The following is a 26,187-nucleotide window of genomic DNA, read 5'->3' on the forward strand; positions in this document are numbered from 1 at the left end:
GCAGTGTCATCGTCTGGCATCATGGGCCCTTATAGGTCGTTATTCTTATAATATGCTTTCACAGCGTATGCAAGCTGTGCGCCACTCCACTGCTCCATGATAACTGAATGGCATGGCACCTACTTCATGTTTTGTATGTTATTCAAGCTGCTCGAGAAGAACGAGAATTTACATTGGATTTGTGAATCAATAGGGGGAAATAAGAAAAGAAATGGGAGGAAAGCGTTCGTGGAGGAGTGACCTTCATATAGGTAAGGAAGCACAGTTGAGCAGGAAAGGCCATACCTGCAAGTTGTATATAGTGATACACGCAGTTTTTTTTTAGTTTTTAACATGAGATTGTGCAAGTTTTTAGTGTATGACAAGTTTTTTAAATACGTCTGGGGCGGGGATATAATATCTTAAATGTATCCACCAACCCTTGTCCACAATCCTTTTATTACATTTCTACGTGGTACTATGTTGAGTACCTAGTTTTTTCATATGAACCTGAAGAAGGGGATAGTTAGTCTCTGAAACATAGTTCTAAAGAAAGGAAAATAGGAACAACATACTCGCATACGTAAGTACAGTTTTTAATGTCCTTTATATTCTGGAATAGTGAGTAATACGCACCAAACCTACAAAATGCTGTACCTTCACAATGTATTTATATTTTTGCATGATTTGAACTCAGAATGTGAATGAATGAACAAGTTAAAATTTTTGGGTGCATCAGGATGTGTGGCCATTTTGCACCCATCAAAGTAGAGTTAGTTGTGTATATAGTTATTTGTGGTGTTACCAATGGAGCCCTCCTCAGGAAGGCCACTCCAGAGCAAGAATTAAATACTTTAAATCCATCTTGTATTAATTAATAAATTAAATGTTTTAAGGTGACATTTCAAAATGTGTAGCTTTATCTTACACTGCTCCACAAAACTTAAGGAACACCAAGGGATTATGAGAGCAAGTTGAGTACTAGGAAATATTGTAAATCTTGACAATAACCTTTTAATAAAATATCTCTTTTGCGCATCATCATCCCAAGTTTATTTAAGCTTTGTCACGCTACACTGGCGTATGCAGAGATGGGTTGATGAGGCTTTGGCCCAATCCAAAATTGGGAGAATCAGCATTTTGCATTTGTAAGTTCCCAATTTCAGTGGAGCATTTGGTCCAGATTTCCTGTTTATGGATGACAATGCTCGCCCGCACCGCACACGTATTGTGTCGGAATTCCTGGAAACAGAAGACATGATCACCCGTATTGAGTGGCCTGAATGCTCACCGGACCTCAATCCTATCAAGCATGTTTGGGATGCTCTTGATCAGGGCTTATGAACACCAATAAGGTACAGATACAATATGCAATGAAAATGACCAGCAACATTGCAGAATGGTATACAGGGTGAACCCGGTTTTTGTGTTTGTTTCCTTCTGTTCCTTTGGTGTTCCTTAAGTTTTGTGGAGCAGTGTAGTTGGATCCATGGCTTTCTTAGTCCTTACAAATAGGAACTGGTGCCTGAATTTATTTTTGTCTACCTCTGATCTTATTATTTAGCAAACTTCTATATTTTTAGGCACACTAATTTCTGGGATTTCAATGGTGTTTTTTTTTTCATATGGTAAGAATATGTACCTCCAGGGATAATTGATTTCACATTATTGATAATTGACGTGGGGAGATGTGACAATAGCCTATGGGTGCTTTATTTTTAGTGATAAGTGCCATAAATGAGAGAGATATCAATACGTACCATCTTCCCAGGTCATTGCAGCATCTGGATCATGTGGAACTCCTCTCCAGCGAGACAGATCTTGAGGATAGCCTTCATCCATTCTTCTTGTAGTTTCGTTGTATCTCCAGTATTGACTGCCACTGAAAGATGCAATGATGCTGCATGAATCTAGAACCTGTTCTAGTGTTGTTATTCTGGCAACATGGGTATCTATGAAAGTGTGAATTTTTACTTCAATTCTTGCAGTTAGTAAGACATGTTGCCTGTCAGATGTGAAGCTATAGGAAAGCCAATGCTTATTCAACTTTGGACACTGAGATAACCTCCAGGACAGATTGGTTAGTGCAGTGCACCATGATTCCACGAAATCCCATCATGGATGTGGGTCTTCTTTCTGACTGTCTATCAATTTTGTCATATGATTAGCAAAAACACAATTAACCCTTAAATGCCAGGTTGTGACATACGTCACAAGGAGCTTTTTCTCGTAGTATGTGACTTTTTGGACATACTCTGTCTCGCCTAATGTTCGAATATACATGTTTTGAGTTCTGGATGAGTTTAGAGGTATGTAACTAGCAATTAGTAAGGTTTAATTAATTTCATTTTTGTTATATTTTGGAGGGGGGGGGGGCAGCCCTCTGAAAATCACATTCGATTTTTTCTTGCTTTACATTTGAAAATATTTTTCGGAAAGTATCTGCAATACGTGTGCAATTTTTTCCACGATAATGAAAAACATATCAGACAATATGTAGGTACCGTTTTGTATCTTTTCGTCCCAGTGTTGCTAGGGTGGGCATCTGACGAATTTAAAATTTCGTAAAAAAACAAGTTTTTCTTCTTTCTTCTCCTTGTACCTGATAACTGAAAATTTGGTTTTTATAGAAAAGCCTGATAGCCATATGTATACTGAACAAAACGAGGTATATTGTAACTCTAACATTCTTAGTTGCAGAAATATAACATTTTATTTAAAAACATGCGGAAGTTTAAAATTCACGCTGCAAACTCCACCGTCGTTGGCGAGTTTACCAACAAAACACGCTCCGTCGTCTAAGGGTTAAGCCTTGTTTCCATATGAAATACACTAAAGTTGCTGACCAAGGCAGTTTATCAAACATTAAAAGCACTTTACACGTTATGTTTTCACCCTGTATCAGGGTCTTCCTCATACGGATGACTATAGCAGGGTGTCTAGAGAGAAAAGTCAAGTGACAACATGCTTGTAAATTCCTTCAGAGAAATCGTCCACGATAAGGACTGTCAACATGGTGCATTTTTGTGTGTGTAAACACCCTGCACCTTCTATCATTTTAGTTTAGCCATCCGTCTGAGGAAGAACCTGATATAGGGTAGAAATGTAATGTGTAAAGTGCTTTTAATTTTTAATAAACTGCCTTGGACCTTGGTCAGCGACTTTAGTGTATTCAAAAGTGGCAGAAAAGCAAATTAAAATCAGTCAGTACACTGTGCACCGAGTGAAGACTTTTTCTGGGTAAGGGGGTTCAGGCAAACGAAAGCAAGTCTCTGCGCAAGTAGTGATGTGAGATGGCTCCACCAATGAACACGTGAGAGGAACGGAATTGCGTGGAGTGGGGGAAAGCGACTGAAGTTACCAGCCTGCACATCAGCATCTACTGCTTCGCTCTGGCCAATAGATATCCCTCGCTTCTCTGACGCTATGCGTGGCCTTGCTCTACAGTTAGCTGGGACAGGGTATAGTGTTCAAAAGTGAGGGGGCAGTATCACCCGAGCTACCAAAATTTTCACAAAGCATCCACCCAGTTGCCTCATTGTCACACTGTTAAATAGCACCCCCCTCTTCCCCCAGCTGAAACAGCCCCCTTCTCCACCTGCTTCAAGTGCTGCAAATATCTAATTGTGTAAAATAACCCAAATCAATGAATGAAAGTAATGGTTGAAGAAAATTACGTACAGCTTTGGATGTATAATTTAAAAGTATGTAGAGTACATAGTAAAAAGGTAATTAATTTTTCAGAAAAGTGACAAGAATGGTACGTTACTTGCAATAATACAATTTCTGTGCATACACACTGAAAGTGTTAAAAAGCTGTGAAGGGGAAGAAAAAACATTCCTCAAGCAATTAAAATATGAAAAAAGGACCCAAAACAATGCATTAGAAAGTGTCACGTATGATTAAATCTATACACATGACCACTCGTGTGATGCCAGGTAATGTGACCATTCTCAGTTTAAGACAAAACCAGCCTCTACACCAGTGTTTAGCGCAACATCCTACTAAGCCGAAGCCCTCCCTGATGGCGTAGTGGCAATGTCATCACTAGGGAACTGAAGTTTAGGTAAAGAAATGTTTTTTCTGCGATAAGATAGAGACCCTCGTTTTGCCAAAATTCTGATCATAGCCTTATATGTCAACACAGCAAATTTTATTTTACATAAAAACACATATTGTCCAGTTTTCCGTATGTAAATACATATTTTTCGAATTTTCATTTTAAATACGTAAAATCGCTCATTTACTTCAGCTGCATCCAAATCCTCGAAGGAAACATGTTTATTCTCCGCACCTCTTTCATGTCGAGAGTGTTAGGTTTGTTTTGTCTTTGAACACGCTCGCTGGCAGACTTCTGGTGCCTCCGCCTACGATCCTATTGGGGGAAAATATTACCCCCACTGGATCTAACGCACAAATGCTAATGTCTAAATGTACAGAAATTTTTGGGGAAAACAAATATTTTCAAACTTTGTGACAAATTGCACGTGTTTTGGAAGGTGAACTAGAGGAAGAGGAACTTTGGAAAACTTCAGCGTTAGTGGCATTCGTGCTTCAAATATGCAAGAATTATTTCTTGTGATGTGGAGCAATCTTTCTCGCAATATAAGATGCTTTTTAGAGATAATTGTCACAGATTTACAATGGAGAATTTGGAAAAACTATGGTAATCCACTGCAACTCTTCCAACAATAGCTCACTAAGAGGTAAGAACTTAGAAAGTGATTTCAGGTGTTTAAAATGCATGTCATATTTTGTTTTTGTTACCAAATGTTTTTTATTTTTGTCACATATTTTCCTGTTTTTATCACATATTTTCAACATTTATGACATAAAAAATAAATATTTCTGAGTTTTTTAGCACAAAGTTCCGTTCCCTAGTCATCACCGTGTAATCAAGGGGTCTTGGGCTCAATACCCAGTGGAAGCACATTGCAATGGTTCATATCACACTTTAAATTGTAGGTCCAGTCCCGATTAGCCTATCTGTGCATAAAATGGACATAAAACAACAATTCAATTCAATGCTACTAAGCCAATCATCCTGGGTGAGGCATCAATGTGTCATTGTGTCTGTCCTATCATCTGTTCATTATTGCAATTAACCCAAGAGCTAGAAAAATAAATTGAACTTACCTTAAGAAATATGTCTTTCCGTTCTTTGCCCATACAAAAGCAGCATCTACGTTCTGAAGGCTGGACGGAAGTCCCAGTTCTGTGAGTGGCCGAGGGCTGTTGTCAGTCAATTTGTGCCCATCAAATGCCCAGTACTCCTTACCTAAGTGGAAGTAAATACATATTGTCAGCTGAAATGTACAGTTAGAAGTTTTGCTTTAAAAGTAGAATATACAGTGTTTTAACACTTAAACTGCCAGACTGAATTTTGCATTTTCTTGTGGAAGACCGGAGCTATTTTGATTGTGTGTGTAATTATTATGCATACCGTATCAATCTTCTCTAAATTGAGATTTATAGCTAGCCTGAATTCATAACCCCTGTCGCCAGCCGTTGCTCTCTCAGGCATTCAAAGAATGTCGCATCAGTAATTTACAAATCCTTCCTGGTCTATTGGAGTTAAGGTGCTGATCAGCTGGTATTTCAGGGCAACGACCAGGGAAGGAGGAAAGAGAACAAAACAGAGAGCAACGTGTGGTGTGAGGAACTGAGGAGATTGAGCGATCAAACATGTTTCGATATGAACAGCTATCAGCGGGGAATTGTATCATCAGAGACAGACAAGTATTGTTGTTTCCAATCATGTTGATCTAGACTTGAAGGTATAAATCCAGAAGCTTGTGTTTTGCCATTTCCAAGTGTGTAGTTAGTACCTCTTGCTCATTTCCATTAGGGTTATCATGAAGAGCGACTGCTCAAATGAAGAGGATGAATGATTAAGTGAGCTACGTCACCCACCTGAAAGGTTAAGGTTCTTGGTTCGATCCCACGTACTCAGAGTGCATTACGTGATTTTTTTTTTGAACCTTCAAACCTGAATCATGCATGTTGGTTGGATAAATACCTGTCTATCTGAAGAATGATAATGACGAATTTAAAATGTCGTAGAATACAATTTATCTAAACTCTCGTTGGACTTCGTTGCTTGTTGACCAGCGACACTCTGACCTCTCCTCTCAAGTCCTCTCTCTCGACCTCCTCTCTCTGTCCTATCCAAATCAAAAATCAGTCCTCTCCCAGCCTGTCTACCCTCTAAAAAACCAGGCCATGGAGCTCTTCCTCCATGCTGAATCGTGAGTTTTCCACCTGTTTATTGCAAACAGCTCACCACCTATTTTCCTGATGAAACTCCTGTGGCCTCAACACATCAGGAAGTTTGCTTAACGCTTAACTGTGCAATATTGAAATACCACAGAGGGTAGACGACTGGTGTAAACAAGTGAATGCCCTGGTCAATATGAAGCTTCCAGAGAAGGTTTAAATAATATACAATTTTATGGATTAATACGTTCTACCGCCGTGGAAAAAAAAATCTATTTTGAAAATTTAAAATTTAAATCGCAAATCTTGTCATGACCTAGGTTCTCCAGTTTGGTTTATTTATAAAAGGACAAACACAAAATATAAAAACAAAAAGGATACATCCTGTATGATACATTCTTTAGTTTCTTTCAAAACTTAACTTCCACACCCGTCTATGAGGAAACCAAGACTGCACCACCTCTCCACGAGGCTAAGGAAATTCCTACACATTGGATTTTAATGGAGTTGTGTATAAGAATTATACACAATGCCTGCAGGCTGTGTATCAATTAGATACACACGGCTTGTAATAGGATACATCCTGTGTATGAGTTTGATACACATGGCAGTTAAAGTGTTAATGCTTGAGAATTACCATCACAGATTTTATGCCAAACTTTTTTGCGAAAATGTGAAGCTTTTTTTAAAGAATAAAGAAATTGTTTCGGTATTACCAACACTTAAAAATAATTAATATTAGTAAACTATCTTCGGCGCAAGATAAGGATGCACTGAATACTTGTCAATATACATTAAAATTGAATAGTCTAAATCGATGCACATCATTCCTTAGTGACAGTTTAGCAAACATTTATTCTTATTGATTTGTGCGTTATAGTTGAAATATTATACTTAATAGATTTTTGTAGTGTTGTGAATTACTGACTTACAAAGTTTAATCTCCTATGTTCAAAGATCTTGCGCCACCATCATTGGTTTGGTTTTCTATAGACCTCGGATTTTTAAGTTCTAAAAAGTGTGCTTTTAGGTTTCTAAAATAGGTTAAAAAAAAACAAAATACGTTCTAAAAATCCTAAAATAGATCCTAAATAGTCTCGAAAAATCCTGAAGTAGGTTCAAAAAAACTTAAAATAATATGCACTAACTTGCATAACGTCATGTGTGTTTCCTAACCCTAAGGCAATGGCAGAACTTAACATTTTAAATTTGCTATTAAAATCCACTCTTCGCCGTATAATTAGGCAACAATCTTTTTTCATGTTCTCCACAGTCAAACTCCGCAATTTTCTCTGTGAGGATCATCTTACATGCTGAAAATAATCTTTCAACCAAAACAAAGTCAGTGGAGCAAACTTCAATGCTGAAATGTTAGTTTGCAAGGCGTGAATGCCACAAAGCACCGAAGTGACGCGAAAGTGAGCAAGACCACACAGATCAGACCACTTTGGATTGTACAGGTAACATTGGCACCAGACATTTTTCTTTGTTCAGAGCTTTAAAAACCACCATGTACTTGGAGGAAGGGAAATCGACAGAGAGTATGTTTCAAACACGTTCGTCACTGAACTTTTTCCTGACCAAACAAAGCAAATGCCTCCGTGTGACATAAAAATCCTGTAAAAACCTTTAAAAACATATAAAAACCTAGAAAAGGCTTGATTTACGTGCACAAACCTAAAATAGGTTCTAACAAGCAAAATAGGTTTTTATAGGCACTATAAAACTTCCATCAGTTGTTGCATTCTTTAACGGAACGCTGACATAAGTTATTATTTCTTACATACCTATAAAGGAAAAAATATGTTAAAAACCTAAAATCCGACGTCTAGTTATCTAACATGACAACTATGTGATGAAAGGTGATAAACCAATTATGGAAATGAAAAAACAGGGTGGAACGATTATGAAATACAGTATTAGAAAAGTGTTCACTTGATGGTTTAATCACCGTAATGATTTTTATTTTTTGGAGCGATACTTTTCGAAACTGCATCTGCTTTGGATATAAATAATAGTTCTGAGAAATGATCACTGAAACTACTCCCATTTAATCATCATTATTTCTCATCAAATTCTGTAAAATGTGTAATTAAAAGAAACTGAGTAACAGGCTATGTATGTATGTACGTATGCGAGAGAGAGAGATTCACATAAGACAGGTAAATAAGAATAAGTAGTACTATACCTGTTAAAAAGACAATGCTGGAATCTGTGCCTCTTTCATAGACAGCATCTATCTTGTGAATTGATTCAGGCAGAAGTGTGAACAATCGTGTAAATCGAACAGGATAGCCTTGTCCAATTTGTCCACGTTTGGAAAGCCTCCAAAGGTACTGAAAGAAAAAAATATTGCATTTTGAAACTTCTTTAAGGTTCAAGATCATTTTTAAGAAAATTCTTAATGATATGCATAATAGTTTATCATTCTTCAAATAAAACATTCTTCCCATTTTAATCAGTAATTGTTATCTTCCTAATAAAATAAATAGAAAAAAAAATGTTCTAAAAATTTGATAAAATTAAGAAAGGTTCACACTGAACGTTACCGGTGTATGTATTAGTTTCATTTTAATAATCAATATGCGTATATAATTTTCTGCAATGTAGCTATTGCATACGGCCAATGAAATGCCCTTCAACAATATCCTCAAGGGCCTCCCTGATGGCACAGTGGTAGCGTCATCACCTTGTAATCAAGGGGTCCCGGGTTTGATACCCGGTGGAGGCACACAGTGGTTCGGATCCCACTTTAAACTGTAGGTCCAGTCCCAATTCACCTTACTGTGCATAAAGCGGACTTAAAACTCCAAATCAATCAAGCTTAAATATTCTGTGATAGTACTGAGTGAAACAAGTCATTTTTTGTTCTTCAACGACAAGACATTTTAAATTGTGATTATAGCATAACTTATTTGACATACAGGCATAAGCACCATTTATTTTTTTGTGGGGGGAGTTGCTTTTTTTAAAAAAAAAAATAAACCATCACTGAGTATTATAGGTGGAGAGACACAAAACAAACTTTCTAATATTCACAGGTAAAAAATCAGGTTGCCACTTCGACAGATATAAACCAGTTTGAGAAATTTTCAAATGCCCCTGTGGTAGATAAGTGACAATTTAAACTTTGGTAGATTGATTTGATTATAATGGAATATTTATGTATTAATATTTATAAACTTTCTGAACAGAGTGTCACAATATTCAAGAATGTGTACTGCTGTCAGTGAAAATTGATATTGATACAGACCTAATTTTAACAACTTTAGAAAGGTTGTAGTCATTCCAGCTTGTCATCGATGCTTCATTTCACTCTTTTCAAGGACATGTTTTTCTTGAACCAATTACTGTAATTATAACCTCATCATGTCTTCCTTTGATCTAGTTCCCCATTTCATGATACAATTTTTGTTTGTCATGGCTCATGGACAGGGAACGGATTTATATGTAAATGCATATTTATGTGTGAAGCTGAAATCAGTTATATTTCGTATTATCTTTGCACATCATGGCATGTTGAAACAAAAAATTCTGTTTTTATTTGTACATTATACATTTGTATATTAGGTTTTGGTTCATATTTTACATATTCTAGTTATTTATACATATTATTTCCATATAATACTAACAAATGAAAATTATATTAAAGAGGAAATAAAAAGTAGGCTTAATTCAGGAAATGCATGTTACTTTTGTCTTCATAAACTTTTGTCTTCTCGTTTAATATCTAAGAAACTAAAAGTTAAAATATACAAAACAGTAATTTTGCCTGTAATATTATATGGATGTGAAACTTGGTCCCTTACATTGAAAGAAGAACATAAATTGAGAGTATTTGAAAATAAGATCCTTAGGAAAATGTTACATAATTTGTATTCATGTGCAGATATTATTAGAATGATTAAATCAAGAAGACTTAGGTAGGCAGGTCATGTGGCACAAATGGGAGAGGGAAGAAGAGTTTACAGGATTCTTGTTGGGAAACCTGATGGTAAGAGACCTGTAGGAAGGCCAAGACGAAGATGGAGGGATAATGTTGGAGATGGACCTAAAGGAAACCGGTAAGGATGGAAAAGAGACATCTTTTCAGGATAGGGACAGATGGAAGGCCTGATATGCTGCAACCATGAACCTTCAGGTTTAAGAAGGCTAGAGAGTTATTTAGATAGTTAGTTATTTCCATATTTCAGAACATTTCTCAACATACACTCCATATTTGCACAATAACTACATGTCTCCATGCAACAAAAGAATTGGGTGAATTTATTGCGAATAATGACAAAATCCGAGGCGATGTTAAACAAACAAAAGTTTACAACCTTTTTTATACCCTCCAATTGCATTAATTACAAGTTTTCTGTCATCCGAACAATATATATATCTTTTCAATTTTACACCTAAAAAACAGTTTGTTTTTGCAATTGTAAATAACTTGAAATTTCTGTTCATATACAATTAATTGTCAGCAATAGAGAATGAGAACTCAAGCATCGACTCCTGGTTGTTACAAACGTTATTTTGGTAATGTTGGAACAGAGTCAACAAGTTGAGCAGCCCATTCTAACCCCACCCTTGCCCGACAGCAGTGGCAGAAGCAATGACTTTGTGGCCCATGTATTAGAAAGGTATTTTTTACAATTTTAAGTCCATATTTAGCTCCATATTTTGGTGAAAACAACTAAATATGTATTTACATGTTTAGCACATTTTTACTACATATAAATCCGTTCTCTGCTCATGGATGTTACATGGTACATTGTACAAGTAATATCTGTGAAACACATTTGATCATTTTCTACATATCGCCAGTTGGGTGAACAACCGCATTAAATGATCCGTCTTTTGATCTTGGCATCAAAGAACACTGGTTCGTGTCTCTGCCTAGACATGGGTGTCCATTGCGAGTATCTCTTCATCAATTTCATCTAATCGTCACTCATCCTTGTCATCACAATTAGCCAGTAGTGGCAGAAAATAACAAAAATTCAAATCCAAATTCTTCAATATCATTAGCATGCAAAATTTACATTTCAAGACAACATGTTAAGGTTTTAATTTCAGTAACTGATTTAAGCCAATCATGAGTCATGTGAAAGATATCCTAATAGAAAATGCAACATTTGTGACAAGAATGAGTGGTTCGAAACACACTTAGAAGGCCACGTCCACCGAACCAAAATTCACATCCATTGTCCATATTTGTACCCACTAGAATGAAATTGGTTTACGTGTTTATGACATTGGAAGATTTCAATTTTTATTTTCCTCAATAATGAATAATAAAACTAGAATAGCATTTATAACTGCTACTGTTTTATAAGATTACTTTAAAATGGTACATCTAAATGCAAACAAAAATTTGTGCACAAGATATGCAATTAAATATTTGATACCTGAAAGTTCTCCCATGGCAATTTATTCTTTATCTTTAGCAGAAGTTATTCAAATCATCTTGGATTTTTTAAAATATTATTTGTATATTTCGCGATTATACTTTAATTTAATGAGCCACGGTAGCTCAGTCATTAGGGTGTCTGACTACCATGCGAGAGACCCAGGTTCGATCCCCGGAAGGGAGAACCGTGATTTTTTCCACCTGTTCAAGTGGCTTCGGCACCCTGGAGGAATCTCTGGGGGGTAAAGTGGCCAGGGGCATGGTGCTGATCACGTCATCCCCACCTTCGGCCGAGATGAAGAAAGTGTGGGGCCCTAACTCCACACCCCCTATATGCCTTCATGGCATGGTGCAAAGCACAGGGGAGCACTTTACTTTTTCTTTTTACTTTACTTTTAGAATGAAATTCGTGGTGCCACTCCAAACACACATTTAAAAATAAAGATTATTAAAAACTTTACCTCTCTCTTGAAAACAAAAAGTTCTCCTCTTATCATGGATATTGCATCATAATTTCCTTCACATATATCTGCAGCAGGTGGAACGGTTGTCCTTGTGGGGCCGTAGGGAGTTGTTCGAGGAATGCCATGTTTCCTTTCGTGGTCTAAATGCTCGTCCACTGTTTCATAATCACCTTCATAACTCGGGACGTGGGTTGTGTCATCGTTCACTTCTATTTCATCATCATGATGTGGAGGTATATCATTGCTCTCTTCATCATCGTCTTCTCTGTCATTTTCATCATCAGGATTGTGTCTGTCATCGTCTTCATGTCTTTCATCTACTTCATGTTCGTCAGTTCTAGTATCTGGTTGATCATCCCAGCTTCCAGCTGTACTGTTATACTGACCGTAATCTTCTTCCAGCTGTCTGGAAACTGTGAAATGAAATTATTAAGAGGATGCTACAGAATGGAAATGCTTCTTGTTAGTTAAACTAGTTAAACTCTGTGACACAAATGCCCTTTGAGGCCAAGCATAGCATCAATACATTTCGCCCATCGCTCCTGTTATCTCTGACTTTCTAGACTGAAATCTGCTACTATTTTTTCAAATCAATAATGCATTGGAATATATAATTATTCTCTTCATTCTAGTTTTTGGACTTTTAAACACTGTTATTTTTTAAAGAGATTTACCTACGTTTCGGAGGCAGATTCAGCCTCTGAAACATAGGTAAATAAATCTCTTTAAAAAATAACAGTGGTTAAAAGTCCAGAAACTAGAATGAATAAATCAGCACTGATTAGCTACAAAGAAGAATTATTCTCTTATTTTGTTATAATTTTATCCCAGATTAATTAAAAATAATCTTTGACATTTAGTGGGAAACTTTATGAACATTGTATCATCCGTGAAACACGTCTGATCAATTTCTATGCTACCAATATCAACACTTGGAGGCTGACTGCATTAAATGGTCGTATTTCGATCCCACCACCGGAGTTCCAGGGTTCAACTCCTAGCCGAGACATGGGTATTCTCTGTGAGTGTCTTTTCATATACTTCAGCTAATCATCATTCATCCTTATTGTCGTGATTAGCAGAAAGTGGCAAAATATGATGCCAAAAATACAAATGCAATACACAATTTCCACACTCTTTAATATCATTATCAAACAAAAAAGTTAGTTCAGAATACAGAGGCTGATTCATTTATATTGAGCCGAATTCAATGTGCCACTGTACCATGCATGCGCAACACATGGCCGTGAGATTGCCCTGAGGCAAGCAACAGTATCTCGTTAGTCCCTCAGTAGAGCAGTGTGGTCGAGCGTAGTCTGATGCCACCGAAACTGAACAGATTCTGGGAGGGGTACATCGTTGCCCTTTCTGACGTTAAGTTCACGGCATCTCGCATCGTAGAAATGTGTAAAGTGCATAATTTCCGTGTAGGTCATGCCACTGTGATTCGTATTATATGGAAATATGCGACACAGAGTCCTGGGCCGCCACACCTACGCGAGCAGCTAGAAACCGGCCTCCCGTGAAGAGGACCCTGCCGCTATTGCATGTTGTTCGGCGTATGGCGACCTCCAAAAATCCCCCCACACAGCGTGCAATGGCCAGCAAATGCCGCACATCGCAGGCGACAATCAACCGCGCCATTCACAGGTATTTACGCCTCAAGGTCATCCACAAGAGCAGTGTGCACGCCCTGAAACCGTGTCATGTGGCTGAGCGAAAAAGGAACTGCAGGAGGCTGTATGGACGTCATCTAGCGGGTGATCGGTGCAAGTGGAACAGGAAACTGGAATGTCTGCAATTCCCTTCTCTGACATCCCTGTCAAGAGTCCAGATGCCAGTCCAATGGACTATTGTGCTTTCGGACTCCTCAAGCGGCGCCTGTCCCATCGTCGAGTCCGCACCATCTCCGGCCTGTGGAAAGCCTGTAACGAGGAGTGGAATGCAATACCCATGGTCCAGCTGCAACGCAGTCTAATGCAATGGAAACTCTGATACCGGACAATAGTCAATAGTGGTGACCTGCAGATCGAACACAACCGGTGGTGGAAACACTGCATTTCCTAGGTAGGTGGCACATTCGAATTCGGCTCAATATAAATGAATCAACCTCTGTATTCATTTGACAGTTAGGAGGAAATTTTATCCTCAAAGTTTATGGAAATATTTATTTTTTTCTGGAATATCTAATTTTTTACCATAAGTTATTCTGCAGGAATTGGACTTAACTGAAACTCATGTCCTTTATCAAGTAATGAACAGCAGGCGCGTGCCCAGGATTTTCGTAAGGGGGGGGTTATGAATCCAATACATTTTCCAGTTCACAGGTCAAATTTCTTGTAATAAATTAGATAATTAATATACTTGGATTTTACCCCAATGAACGCAATCAATGTATTTGCTATGGATGCTTCATGTTTTTATTGCATCATATAAAAGCACCTGCTTGAATATTTCCAAATTATTAATATTTTATATTTAATTGCTCAAATATAATTTTTAAACAAAAAATGTACACTCAACATTGTAACAACATTAAAGAGATTAAGACTACTTGATGTCTTAAAGACAGTAATAAATAAGGTACCACAGTTCAACAATTTAAATTCTGAAATTTAGGCATCGAGGTTTCTGTGCGAGTTCTGACAATATGTCGTCACAAGTAACTTTTATATCCCAGTGAATGTTCAGAGCAGCTAACCCATTTAATCTTTCTTCGCAAATGGTATTTCGAAGATAGGTCTTCAACGTCTCAAAGTTGAGAATGATTTATCATTTGATGTTGTTGTTACCGGGATTGTACATAATATGCGCAAACGTGTGTTTACCCAGGGAAATATTACTTCAATGCATATATCAATTGCTTCAAGAGCATTTACTGGACGTCTTTGCATTGCTGCAAGATGACGATACCACAGTTTCATTTCAGTGTGAGCGTCGTCGCCTTGTAATCAAGGTGTTCCAGGTTCAATACCCACCCGGTGGAGGCTAATAGTGGTTCGGATCTCACTTTAAACTTTAGGCCCAGTCCCTATTAGCCTTACTGTGCATAAAGTGGATTTAAAACATCAATTCAATCAACATTGTACTTGTTGTGGAGATGGATTTGCTAAATATTGTGTACATTTTTGGCATTGTATTATTATATTATTGGTCAAAACATTTGTTTGACAGTCGATAAACAAATACGAACCCCTTCAGTAATTAACATTTTCTACTACAGTGTCATTAATGTGTCATATTCATTTTCATATTAGGTCTATGGAGAGGAATTGTGTATAATGTTAACGTTATGGAACTGCGAAACCAACTGTTGAAGGGGCCACTCCCCCCTTCCCCTCCGAAGCCCAGTACCGCACCACAGGATCTGTCACTGAGCCCGACAAAATCTTGCCAGACAGTGCTCGAAATAGAAATTCGTAGCCGAAAAGGGAGGGAATATTTGATCGATTTTGGAAATACGATGGGGTACATCCTTGTATGGATCAACATGGAGACAATACAGTAGGTGGAGGATGCTCAATATGAAAATTATTCTAATTGGGGGTATGATTTGTGAAACTTTCTTAACTGGAGGCAGCATCACCTACTTCGACCACTGATGCCAGAAAAGATGCTTTCAGAAAATGAATTTATTACTGCACACACATATTACTTATTGTATTTGTTGCGTTTGTATAAGAGAAATATTCAGAAGATTTGTAAGGAATATTTACAGTTAATAGGATGCCTATCTAGTCTATCCCGTGTCGTAATACAAACTTTATCCCTTTCCTACAAAATAATAAAACTGTCCATGCCAACCGTGATTTTATAATGTGGTTGCATACATATACACTAGCGACATTAGTGCCACTGCCCCGACGCCAGGGTTTCAAATACCTTGGTGGATCTATAAGATAGGTAATATCGTTTTTCGAGGGTTCGTGAACAAAACAAAAAGTAAATGATTGTAAAGTCCATTTTATATTCAGATACTTAAATCGGGATACGTACCACTGTGCAATGCACCTTCACAGGGGATCAAACCCAGGACCTCTTTGATTACACCACCATCGGTGAGGCCCCTGAAATCATTGAGGGAACTTGTTCATCTTCATGTTCTCTCGCCCTGCGAAAGTTAATTGGTGATATAGGGTGACATCCTACACACGTCTTCCAGACATACACACGCGGGCACCCCCCTCCCCTGCACACACACGATTGTATGCTTAGAGCACATGCTGTGCCCTCCCAGAAAAACAATTCTAAATCCGTCTATGGATATATCTGCTATCAAATAATGAACGTCACTTACCTCGACAGTTCCTTGACATAATGTTGCAACAAGGTTTGCAATGCCTTCTTGTTGAATATCAAGAGTCTGAAAGTTCGCACGTTTCACTCTCGCAATTCGGATGGAATTCCTCTGAACTTAAATCGACCTTTTCTGACGTTCTATTTGTGGAAGGTGAAGCTTCAACTTCCATTTTTTGTTTCTTTTGGAAATAATCTAATACGTATTTCTCCTCTTTTCTCTATCCATCTTTAGTTCCACGTCAAAAATCTATTACACACGCAGAAACGTAACACACAACACAACCACTTCAACTTGCTACCTTGCAGACTGCAACTCGCTACAACCCCAGAGAACACCAAGACTTGGGACAAAGATACCGGGCGGTCGAATGTCTGAAACATGCATCCAACTTGGTCCAGCTCAAATTACGTCACCAGTGTTGACAGCAACCAGTAGTGTCAGTGTCAGTAGTGTTGGCAACTGCTAAATTATTTACGCACAAATTCAAGTGAGATCTTTCACACATGTTACAAGAAAATTCAATAAACTGAAGGCTGGAAATTGGTTGAGAAAAAAATATCTAATTTGTAAAGAGCACAAGAGTAAAACGTATAATATTTTGGCATATTAATTGCTTTTATTTTGTTTATGAAACTGACTGGGCCAGTTGCGCTATATAACGCATCCCTCCCTCCCTCCCGGCATGCTATTGTACAAAACATCGCTTGCCTCCTTCGTAAAACCATGCCTCGCTACTGCCTGCAACAATTATTATTATTATTATAATTATTGATATTTTGAAATAAATATGCATCCAGGTGCGAAATAAGATTTTGACTTACTTTGCCTACTAATTGTAGTGATTCAAATCTCACAGAACTTTGCTCTGCTGGCATAAATAGTATAAGAAGGGGAAAGAAAGAAAAGGGAAGTTAGCAGCACTGTCGTAACAGGAAAGGGAGGGTCATTCTCCTAAGAGGGTCATCGTGGGTGAAAGAAAGGGGAGGAGGGATTCCTTCAGTTCGCATTCCAAGGGTTGCGGCTCTTTTCTTGACCATACTGAGAAGGAAATTCTACTTCCTTTTCAGTGACTAAGGAATGAATGAATGCTTGTGCATTGCTGTAACTCAACTCCAATATTATCAAAAGTAATTGAAGAAGCAAATACATTTCTCATTGCCAAATGTAAACATTTTACAATATTGGCGATTTATGAAATAAAATGTATTTCTGCTTTGAATTTTTTTAAATGACGAAACCAATGGGGGGGGTTTTAACCCCCACCAACCCCCCCCCCCTGGGCACGCCACTGATGAACAGATATGGATTTTTGGTGCATACCAATAAAGTACCAACATAAAATTTACCAACACCAATAACTGATTTGGATATAAAATTGTTCTTTGAAGAATACATGAAAGAATACAAGTTTATTAGTATCCTTATCCTGGTCACTGCACTACATTTTACTTTGTAGAAGAAACTGCATATTTAGACATTTACATTACAAAACTAGAGTCTATGAATGATATGCGTATGTCCATCAAAATAATAAAAAATGACAGAATTTGCACTAAATTATAGTGGTAGATATACTGGATATGAAAAATTATGCACAATTGTACTGATACACCAGTACACCAATATATTGGACAATGCCAGTAGCGGACCGATTAGACTGACTCAATAAGCTTCTTTCAGCAATCAAATAAACAGTGTCAATTTCCAGAGGAAGTTTGCCAGCCTTTTGCCCTCTTCTGCTCACAACACTCATGCTTAGGAGATATTTGTAGTATCACTTTTCATGGACATCTGGAAGTTAGGGGTGGGGGGAATCAAAAATTATATATTTCACACATATATGTGGGTTGTAAATAAAGTAGTGGCAATACTGTCAGAAAAAGGTAATGACACCGTGCATGTGCTATCAGGCAGTGAACAATGTCAGTTTGAAGCCATGCTGATGTGTGGAGTGCCAAAAGTGGTTGGTGGAGCGAGTGCTGTTGTGTACGTAGGAGGTTGAAATGAACACCATTTTCTGTACTGCTCTAAAACATGTTTACAAAGGTAGAACAGTGATTGTGGATCAAAATCCAGGTTTGATCATGGCAAAAATGCACAAGAATGTTTATATGATTGCTTGATTGAATTGGTTTTTTAAGTCCACTTTATGCACAGTGAGGCTAATCGGGACTGAACCTACAGTTGAAAGTGGGATCCGAACCACTATGTGCCTACACCGGGTATTGAACCCGGGACCCCTTTATTTCAAGGCGGCGATGCTACCACTGCGCCATCGCGGAGGCCCTACATGAAGCCTGAAGCAACAATAACTAGCCTTACCTGATGCTTGCACAATGGTGACAATATCGGGAACCCAGCATGATGCAATTTTCCTCATGTTGAGGTTATTCTCACAGATGCATCACAACCTCCTAAAGAAATGAATTTACCCATTATGCGGCCATCAGATACGGCTAGGTATTGATGCCACAGGCTTCATTCAAGTCTTGCTGATATTGTCGTGCATTTTTTCCCACAGGCAACCTGGATTTTGATCCACAATCAATGTTCTACCTTTGTAAACATGTTTTAGAGCAGTACAGAAAATGGTGTTCATTTCAACCTCCTACATACACCACAGCACTCGCTGTACCGTCCACTTTTGGCACTCCACACATCGACATGGCCCCAAACTGACATTGTTCACTGCCTGATAGTACATGCACGGTGTTATCACCTTTTCCTGACAGTGTTGCCACTACTTTATTTACAACCCACGTAATTTCATCTCTGCCAGAACAATATGTGTTAATTATTGCATGAACATGATAACTTCAAATTGAAGCAATGTTTTTTTGAGGGGACAACACTACTATGGGGGAAATGTGCCTTCTTTGCCCCCTCCCCTGGAAAAAATACCTCCCCCCCCGAAAAAATACTGTGGACATCTATGTCACTTTTATTTGTTGTTTATATTTTCTATACATACAGTCTACTGGAGTAATGATAGAAATCTGGACAGATACATACTGTAAAGGTCATACATGGCAAGGATATCATCATAGCCAAGTTGGAAGTTTGGTTGGTGGCCCTTGTAGTATGGAAACATGATGGATTCCGAGACAGGCGAGTGAGCCAGCCCAAGGCTATGGCCAAGTTCATGGACTGCTACTGTAAAGAAATCCACTCCTGCAAAGGAAATAATATACATTTATAAGAAAGGCAGTCCCGTAACCATAATTTCATTTCGTGAGTAGCTCATCCCTTATCAGTAGCCACCATTTAAAGGTGAAAAATGAGGGGTCGAAGCCCTGAAGATGAAGTTTTCAGTATACTACGACTTATTATGAAAGATGTTTAATCCCGCTACAGAAGTAAAATTAATTACCTCTATAAACTATTTAAATTAGATATTTGTATGATTTCGGAAGGGTCTTCAGCCCCCTGAGCCCTCCCTCCCCCCTGACTACGTGAATGAACAATGGTATTTGTAATGTTGTTTTATGAAAGAAAGAAGATTAATCCATCAGCAAACTGCAATGTTAATTGTTTCAGTAACAAAAGCCTTTTCAAGAATTGTTTCCACCTGAAATATAGAGATTTTGTATTTGAAAAATTATTACCCTGGAATTTCATCACATCTTCCTGTGTCATATATTTTGGAATCATATAAATTAAATTAATATTGATGTTTGTGTATTATATAATTGTGTAATGATTGTATGTTTCTTACGTTATAGTGTATTACTTTTCTCCCACTTTTGGCTAATGGTTATACATGAAATTTATGTAGAGACACTCACAGGTGAATGCCAGTAACCAGATCAGGAGTCAAACCTGGAACTCCTGATAGATTGTGAGTTGACCAATCAATGCACTTTGGCAGAAAATTATTTAAGAAATTGTAACAGTAGCACATAACTTTTTAAAGATAACTTTCGTCACTTTTCATTCCTTTACTTGTATTTGGTTGCTAAATTCAGAAATTGAAACTTTATTCTGCAGGTCAAAATCTGATTTCCTACAAATGAAGAACGACAGCTTTGCTTTTGTAAAGTGTAGCATGACATGCCCTGTGGAAATTTCTTAAATCACACGACCAAAATGTGCTACCTTCACAGTAGTCTCTTGTAGCACATTGCTTTCATTGGGTGTACTATTGATTGATTTGATTTATTTTACTTACCTTTTTGTGCCACTTTTGGCTAATTTGCGAAGAAGGGGATGAGTGATGGATGATATGATGAATGGACACTCACAAATATCCATGCCCAGGCTGGAATTCAAACCCAGGTCCTCTGGCGTCATAGTGTGATATGCTCAACACTCCGCCATGGGTGGACTATAGAAGTTCCAGAGTACAGTAAAACCTCGTTAATCCAGACCCCGATAAGCCGGACCTTGCTTAATCTGGACAGGCTAAAGGAAAAAAAAAAGAATGCAAGGTTTTAAATGTGGCTAGACGTCAACAAGAGAACTTCCCAAAGAAAAGGCAGTCAACCACTGATGAAATTCTGTTTCCCGCAGACTTTGTACTGTACTGTATAGTGTATTTGGGCCTATGCCCTTTAAATACACCATAATAAACGTGTTTTGTTGCTATAAACGGAGTTTTAATGCACTTTCTACTGTTCCTTTAGGTTATTTCAGTAAATCCGGACTTTCGTTAAACCGGTCAACTTATCCCCCTTTATTAGTCCGGAGTAACGAGGTTTTACTGTACTAATACATTTATAAAGACTAAAGAGAACTTAAGCACGTATTCGGGTCTCGCCTTATTGGTAATGTCATCGCTTTTTAATAAAGGGATTCTGGATTCGGCCAGGTGGAGGTACATTGCACGGTGCTTCGGTTCCCACTTTAAACTGTAGGTCCATCCTAATTAGCCTTACTGTTCATAAAGTGGACTTAAAACACAAAATCAATTAATTAAGCACCTATTCATTCTCACGAGTATTACCATCTTCATATTCTCCTGGGCGAACTTTCCAGTCTTCGTCATCGTCAAAGTGGATATCCCCTCCGTAGCTTCCCATTTCATAAGGAAAGTATGCATGAGCCAGAATGTTTCCTGGACCATCAAATGGATATCTGAAAATGATTACGATCTCTTCAATTATAATTTCATGTTACTGTATTTGCCATGTTCTAAAGATGGTATCAATTAATATTTGTTACTATGGTATAGTTTATACTGCATATACGAGCATTAAAGTGAGATGGAAATGTCTTGCTCAATTTGTTAATACAGTGGAACCTTGATAAATCCTTGAGGGGGAAAAAACATTCAAGTTATCAAGGATTTCGACTTACCAAGATTTGAGTTATGGAGGGACAAAATCGCCGATTTCAAGTTATAAAGGTCTAAAGGTTAATACACTTCGACTTATTGAGGTCCATGGGACTAAAACTTCGAGGTATAGAGGTGATTAGAATTTAACTTCGACTCATAGAGGTTTTCCATAGTCTACCTTTGAGTTATTGAGTTCGAACGGCATCCCATAAACTACAAAAATTCGTCTTATCAAGGTTTTATTCGAGTTGTTGAGGTTCGAGTTATCAAAGTTCCACTGTACTCGGATCCTAAATTGCTTCGAGTTGTAAAAATAAACCTCTGGGCAAATCACTACATTTAATAAAATGTAATGAAAATAGACAGCTGTCTGTGCTTATGTTATAATTGTATTCAATTACCATTGAATAATATGCTATTATTCATGGTTATTTCTGAATTTTAAACTGAAACAACTTATTAATAGAAAAATATGAAGTATATCGGCCTAATAACGTTTCACATGTATAATGTAATTATCCTTACCAAGATTTACTGCTAGTGAAAACCTTACCCATCTCCATGAGGACCTCTGCCAAAAGCTACAATAATATCTGCATTTGGGTCGTGAATAGGATGGAATGTCAGTCTGGAATAGCGGCCCCATGCATCCAATGCTCTCTGCATCTCTCGTCCTACTGTTTCCTGCCCTACCTTAGGGGACCAGTTGGCAACACTGAAACAGAGAAAGAAATATACTAGTCTGTAATGTTTAAGATGTCTGTGCTTCAGTGTGTGATTTTGTTGTCAATTGTTTTAAAAATTCATGGATATGTGAAAAGAAGTCTAAGCTGCATTGTGGCATAAAACATATTCGTGTAAGGTTTAATGCATTCCTTGGTTCTTTTTTCATTGAAATGTACTCAAAACTTTGTAACCACTCTGTATTAGCAAGGTTTCAAAACATTTATTTATCCAAATGATTAGAAAAATATGATTCCCATTGTCATGCAATCTAAAATTTGAGGCAAATTTTGGATAAATTATAATTCTGGCAATGTGTCTGTTGCTCCATAGTAAACTTCAATTGTCCTCTCACGTTATAACAAAATAACACTAAATTTCCCATGACTTTTATTTTTATAAAATTCATACAGATTATTAATGACTCAACATGAGCTAGCATGTATTGGAAAGAAGGAATTAATCCATTTTTGTTCCGATGAACTTCTACTGTGCTCAAGTATATTTCAAATAATTGTTATTCCTGTTGAAGAAATAAAACTTACAAATATGAAATATGACGTTTCTTCCAACCACCTCCTCCAATCACAAATCTCTTCACTCGTTGTTTCTCTGTGTGACGTAGCACATCAGGAACACCACAACGTGGACTTTCCATTAGCTAAGAAATGAGGAAAATTAATAATCTGATTAAGAGTGAAAAATTTGATACTTCATTGACCTTACTGAATAACTTCAAATGTTATAAACAATATTTATCTAGAAAATAAAATAGTGTGTTTGAAAGTTTCTGAATACCATTAAAAAAAAATGCCTCCAAGCCACTTAAAAGAAACTTTCTACAGCGGTTCAAAAATAAACAACTGTGCTGTAACACTCTGCTTAAGAAAAACTAACTATGTTGACCAAGGCAGTAATTTATTTTATTAAAAACAAACTAAATGTAATGTTTCAACCTTCTAGCAAGGCCTTCATCAGACTCTGTATCAAGTACAAAAGTAACAAGATACACAAAAAGGCATTATATATACACAAACATTACTCCCTCCAGACTATTAGAAAGAATACTTACAGACTTACTTACAACTTACTACAAGTTACAATTTCTTAATTCATTATTGTTTCAATTAACAATGTTTAAGGAAAGCACGTTAAAATTGTTTCAATTTCATTTTGGAAATTGGAAATTTGGAAATCAATTAAATTTGAAGCTAAAAAATTACTTATAAAATGGAAATTTGTTTCTTTCTTTCTTTTTCCTTTTTTTTCATGATTTGAATATAAAAAGTATATATTTGAAAAATTATATTTTATTTTCATTTAAGAATAAACCTGATGGTAAGAGACCTGTAGGAAGGCCAAGACGAAGATGGAGGGACAACGTTGAGATGGACCTAAGGGAAATCGGTAGGGATGGAAAAGAGTATATAGAAGTTGCTCAAGATAGGGAAAGATGGAAGGACTGTGTTGCTGCAGCCATGAACCTTCGTGTTTAAGAAGGCTAGGGAGGTAGTTAGTTAGTTAGTAGTTTCATTTAAGAATATTTTGATGCACGCTTCTACATTGTATAAAAATTTATACATTAAAGAAAAGTGTTGATATATACCTTAAGAGTAGCATTATCAATAACTCCAGTTTGTGGTATTGCTCCAAAGTGTTGCATTGTCTTCACAGCCTCCCTAACTGCATCCTCGCTGAAAAGTGCTTCTGAATCTGAGGTCCCCTTTTCCAAATAGCCAAAAGTCTGCATGAACTTCAACTGGAAACAAAATGGAATAACATTTACAACACTTTTCTCATGTTGAAATTTCTTCGAATTAACCTAGTGCATTTTCTCTATCACACACACATTTTATAGGAATGTTAACATACAGGATATGAGCAAGAGCTGCTCAAACTCACGAAACAAGAACTCGCATGGAGTTAGTTGCTCTGCAGGCCCGTAGCCAGGCAGGGGCCAGGGGGCTGAGCAACTTTAAGGATAAATCCACAGAACATGAACAGCAGCTATTACATTCGCTCATCTTGTTTAGGAGCTGAAGTCTTAAGTATTTAGAAGATTATCTAGACTTTGTAAGTTCTTTCACAGGGGAGCTTCTCTATCTGTACCTTCACTGTACCTGTTGTGAACTCTCGTTTACACAGAAATCTGTGGCTTTGATGTCATCATGCAAATTTCCTTCGCATCTCCATCAAAGGTCAACAGCTCCCAAGTTTTGGGAACGAAGGGGAGTTTCATGCCTGGGGTGGAATATACTGTAAGCACTGTGATTAAATATTGTGCATTTTTGTGATATAAATATCTGTGTCATCTAAAGTAGCATGGAGTGTGTAAGGGATGATTTGAGTATCAGTCAATTAACACTTCAAGAAATGTTTTAAAAGATATGTAGAAAAATGTAGTATTTGTGTGATATTTATAAATTTTATGTAACGTAATGACCCCTCCTACACACTTAATTTACCTTCATTTAATACTGTTAATTTTTTTAAAAATGGAATTGGTTTACAAAGCCTCCCTGATAACCCATGAGCCCCCCCCCAGATCTACGGGCCTGTTGCTATGAAGAACCAAACATGTATGTTACCCAGTGTGAGGAAACTACAAGTAAGAAGATTGTCTAATTAGCGTGGATATTTGAGCTACAATTGTGCACAAAATGGTTTCAAAAGTATAAAAGAAGGAAGCATTTGAAATTTCAATGTGCTTATATGTGTGATCATTAGTTCTGTTGGTGTAATTATGACATCCTTTGCTCATTTTTTGCATGTCTGCATAGTGATCGAAGAGGGCAGGAATGAATGATATCTCACAGTCAGTGTTGTGCTCAATGGAGATTGGTGAGTGTTATAACACCCCCTCCCCCCTTGTCCTAGCATGTCTAAAAGAAATAACTAAGTTCTGGGAAATATGCAAAATATAGGGCAACGTACTAAAAAAAAAAAAGACAACTCCTCTCCCCCTTTTGAAAATCCTGGTCATGCACAGCTCACAGTTAGGAAAATTTATTCAAATCATTGCCTCCACCTGTCTCATTGCCTCTTTGTTACCTCAGAGGACCATTTCCCATAGTTATTCCCAACATCTCCTCACCGGACACAGCTGATGTCTACAACCAGGCAAGAAGTTGAGGCAGCAACGGGGGGGGGGGGGGTCCGTTTCCATTGGAGCATTGCGAACAGAGGCCCACCACCTCGCATATTCAGGCAGAGCAGCTGCATATAAGACCAATAACCTTCGAAGGTTCAAGTGGTGTTTGGACTGTAGCAACTTTGACGCTTAAGGGCCATATGGAACAGTTTTCACGGGGCTCTTCCCTCCGTGGCAGTTTGCCAACTTAGCTCTCTTGGAGCCACATCTGGTTTTTTCGTCCACTCTTTTGGCTGTGAACTGGGGTGCCAGCTCCCGTGCCCCACTATGATGCCATCACTGGTTCCGGCCCAAATAGACAAACTTTTGCCATAATTGTACATTTTGCACGTGACGTGTTGTATTGGTTGAATCGCCTCACTCCCTCTTATCTCCCCAGCTACTTCTTTATAGCGCCCTGTTTGACGTGAAATTGACATAATATTGTTGTCAGGGAATCCTTTATTTTCGATTTCATACGACCATCGGTGGATTATTGAGATGGGTGATGACGCCGGATCTAGATGTTAAAAACTAAGAATAAATTGTCATCAATTTAGAGTTAACGGTCATAGCAGCGGCCCCACCCCTTTGACAAATAACGTTACCCTAGGAGGCACTTTATCCAGCTTTCCTAAATCTAGTTCCTTGAAAGTCAGTTCTAACTCAATTTTAGGTGAAATATAGCTCACAAGAGGCAT

General features: G+C 37.7%; 1 protein-coding gene across 1 annotated transcript; it reads right to left on the reverse strand.

Annotated features, from left to right (window-relative positions):
* Window positions 1-1,728: 1,728 nt before the first annotated feature.
* Window positions 1,729-26,187, reverse strand: LOC145990563 (matrix metalloproteinase-2-like). The gene is made up of 10 exons (XM_083126255.1): window positions 26,095-26,187; window positions 23,963-24,115; window positions 22,902-23,017; window positions 22,187-22,348; window positions 21,301-21,431; window positions 19,371-19,529; window positions 12,056-12,471; window positions 8,385-8,532; window positions 5,117-5,258; window positions 1,729-1,861 (listed from the first exon to the last, which is right to left on the reverse strand). The coding sequence occupies exons 1-10, from the start codon at window positions 26,185-26,187 to the stop codon at window positions 1,729-1,731; spliced, it is 1,653 nt and encodes a 550-aa protein (XP_082982381.1).

This window comes from Lepisma saccharinum, chromosome 7, assembly GCF_977018435.1.
Source record: "Lepisma saccharinum chromosome 7, izLepSacc3.1, whole genome shotgun sequence".
NCBI classification, from domain to species: Eukaryota; Metazoa; Arthropoda; class Insecta; order Zygentoma; family Lepismatidae; genus Lepisma; species Lepisma saccharinum.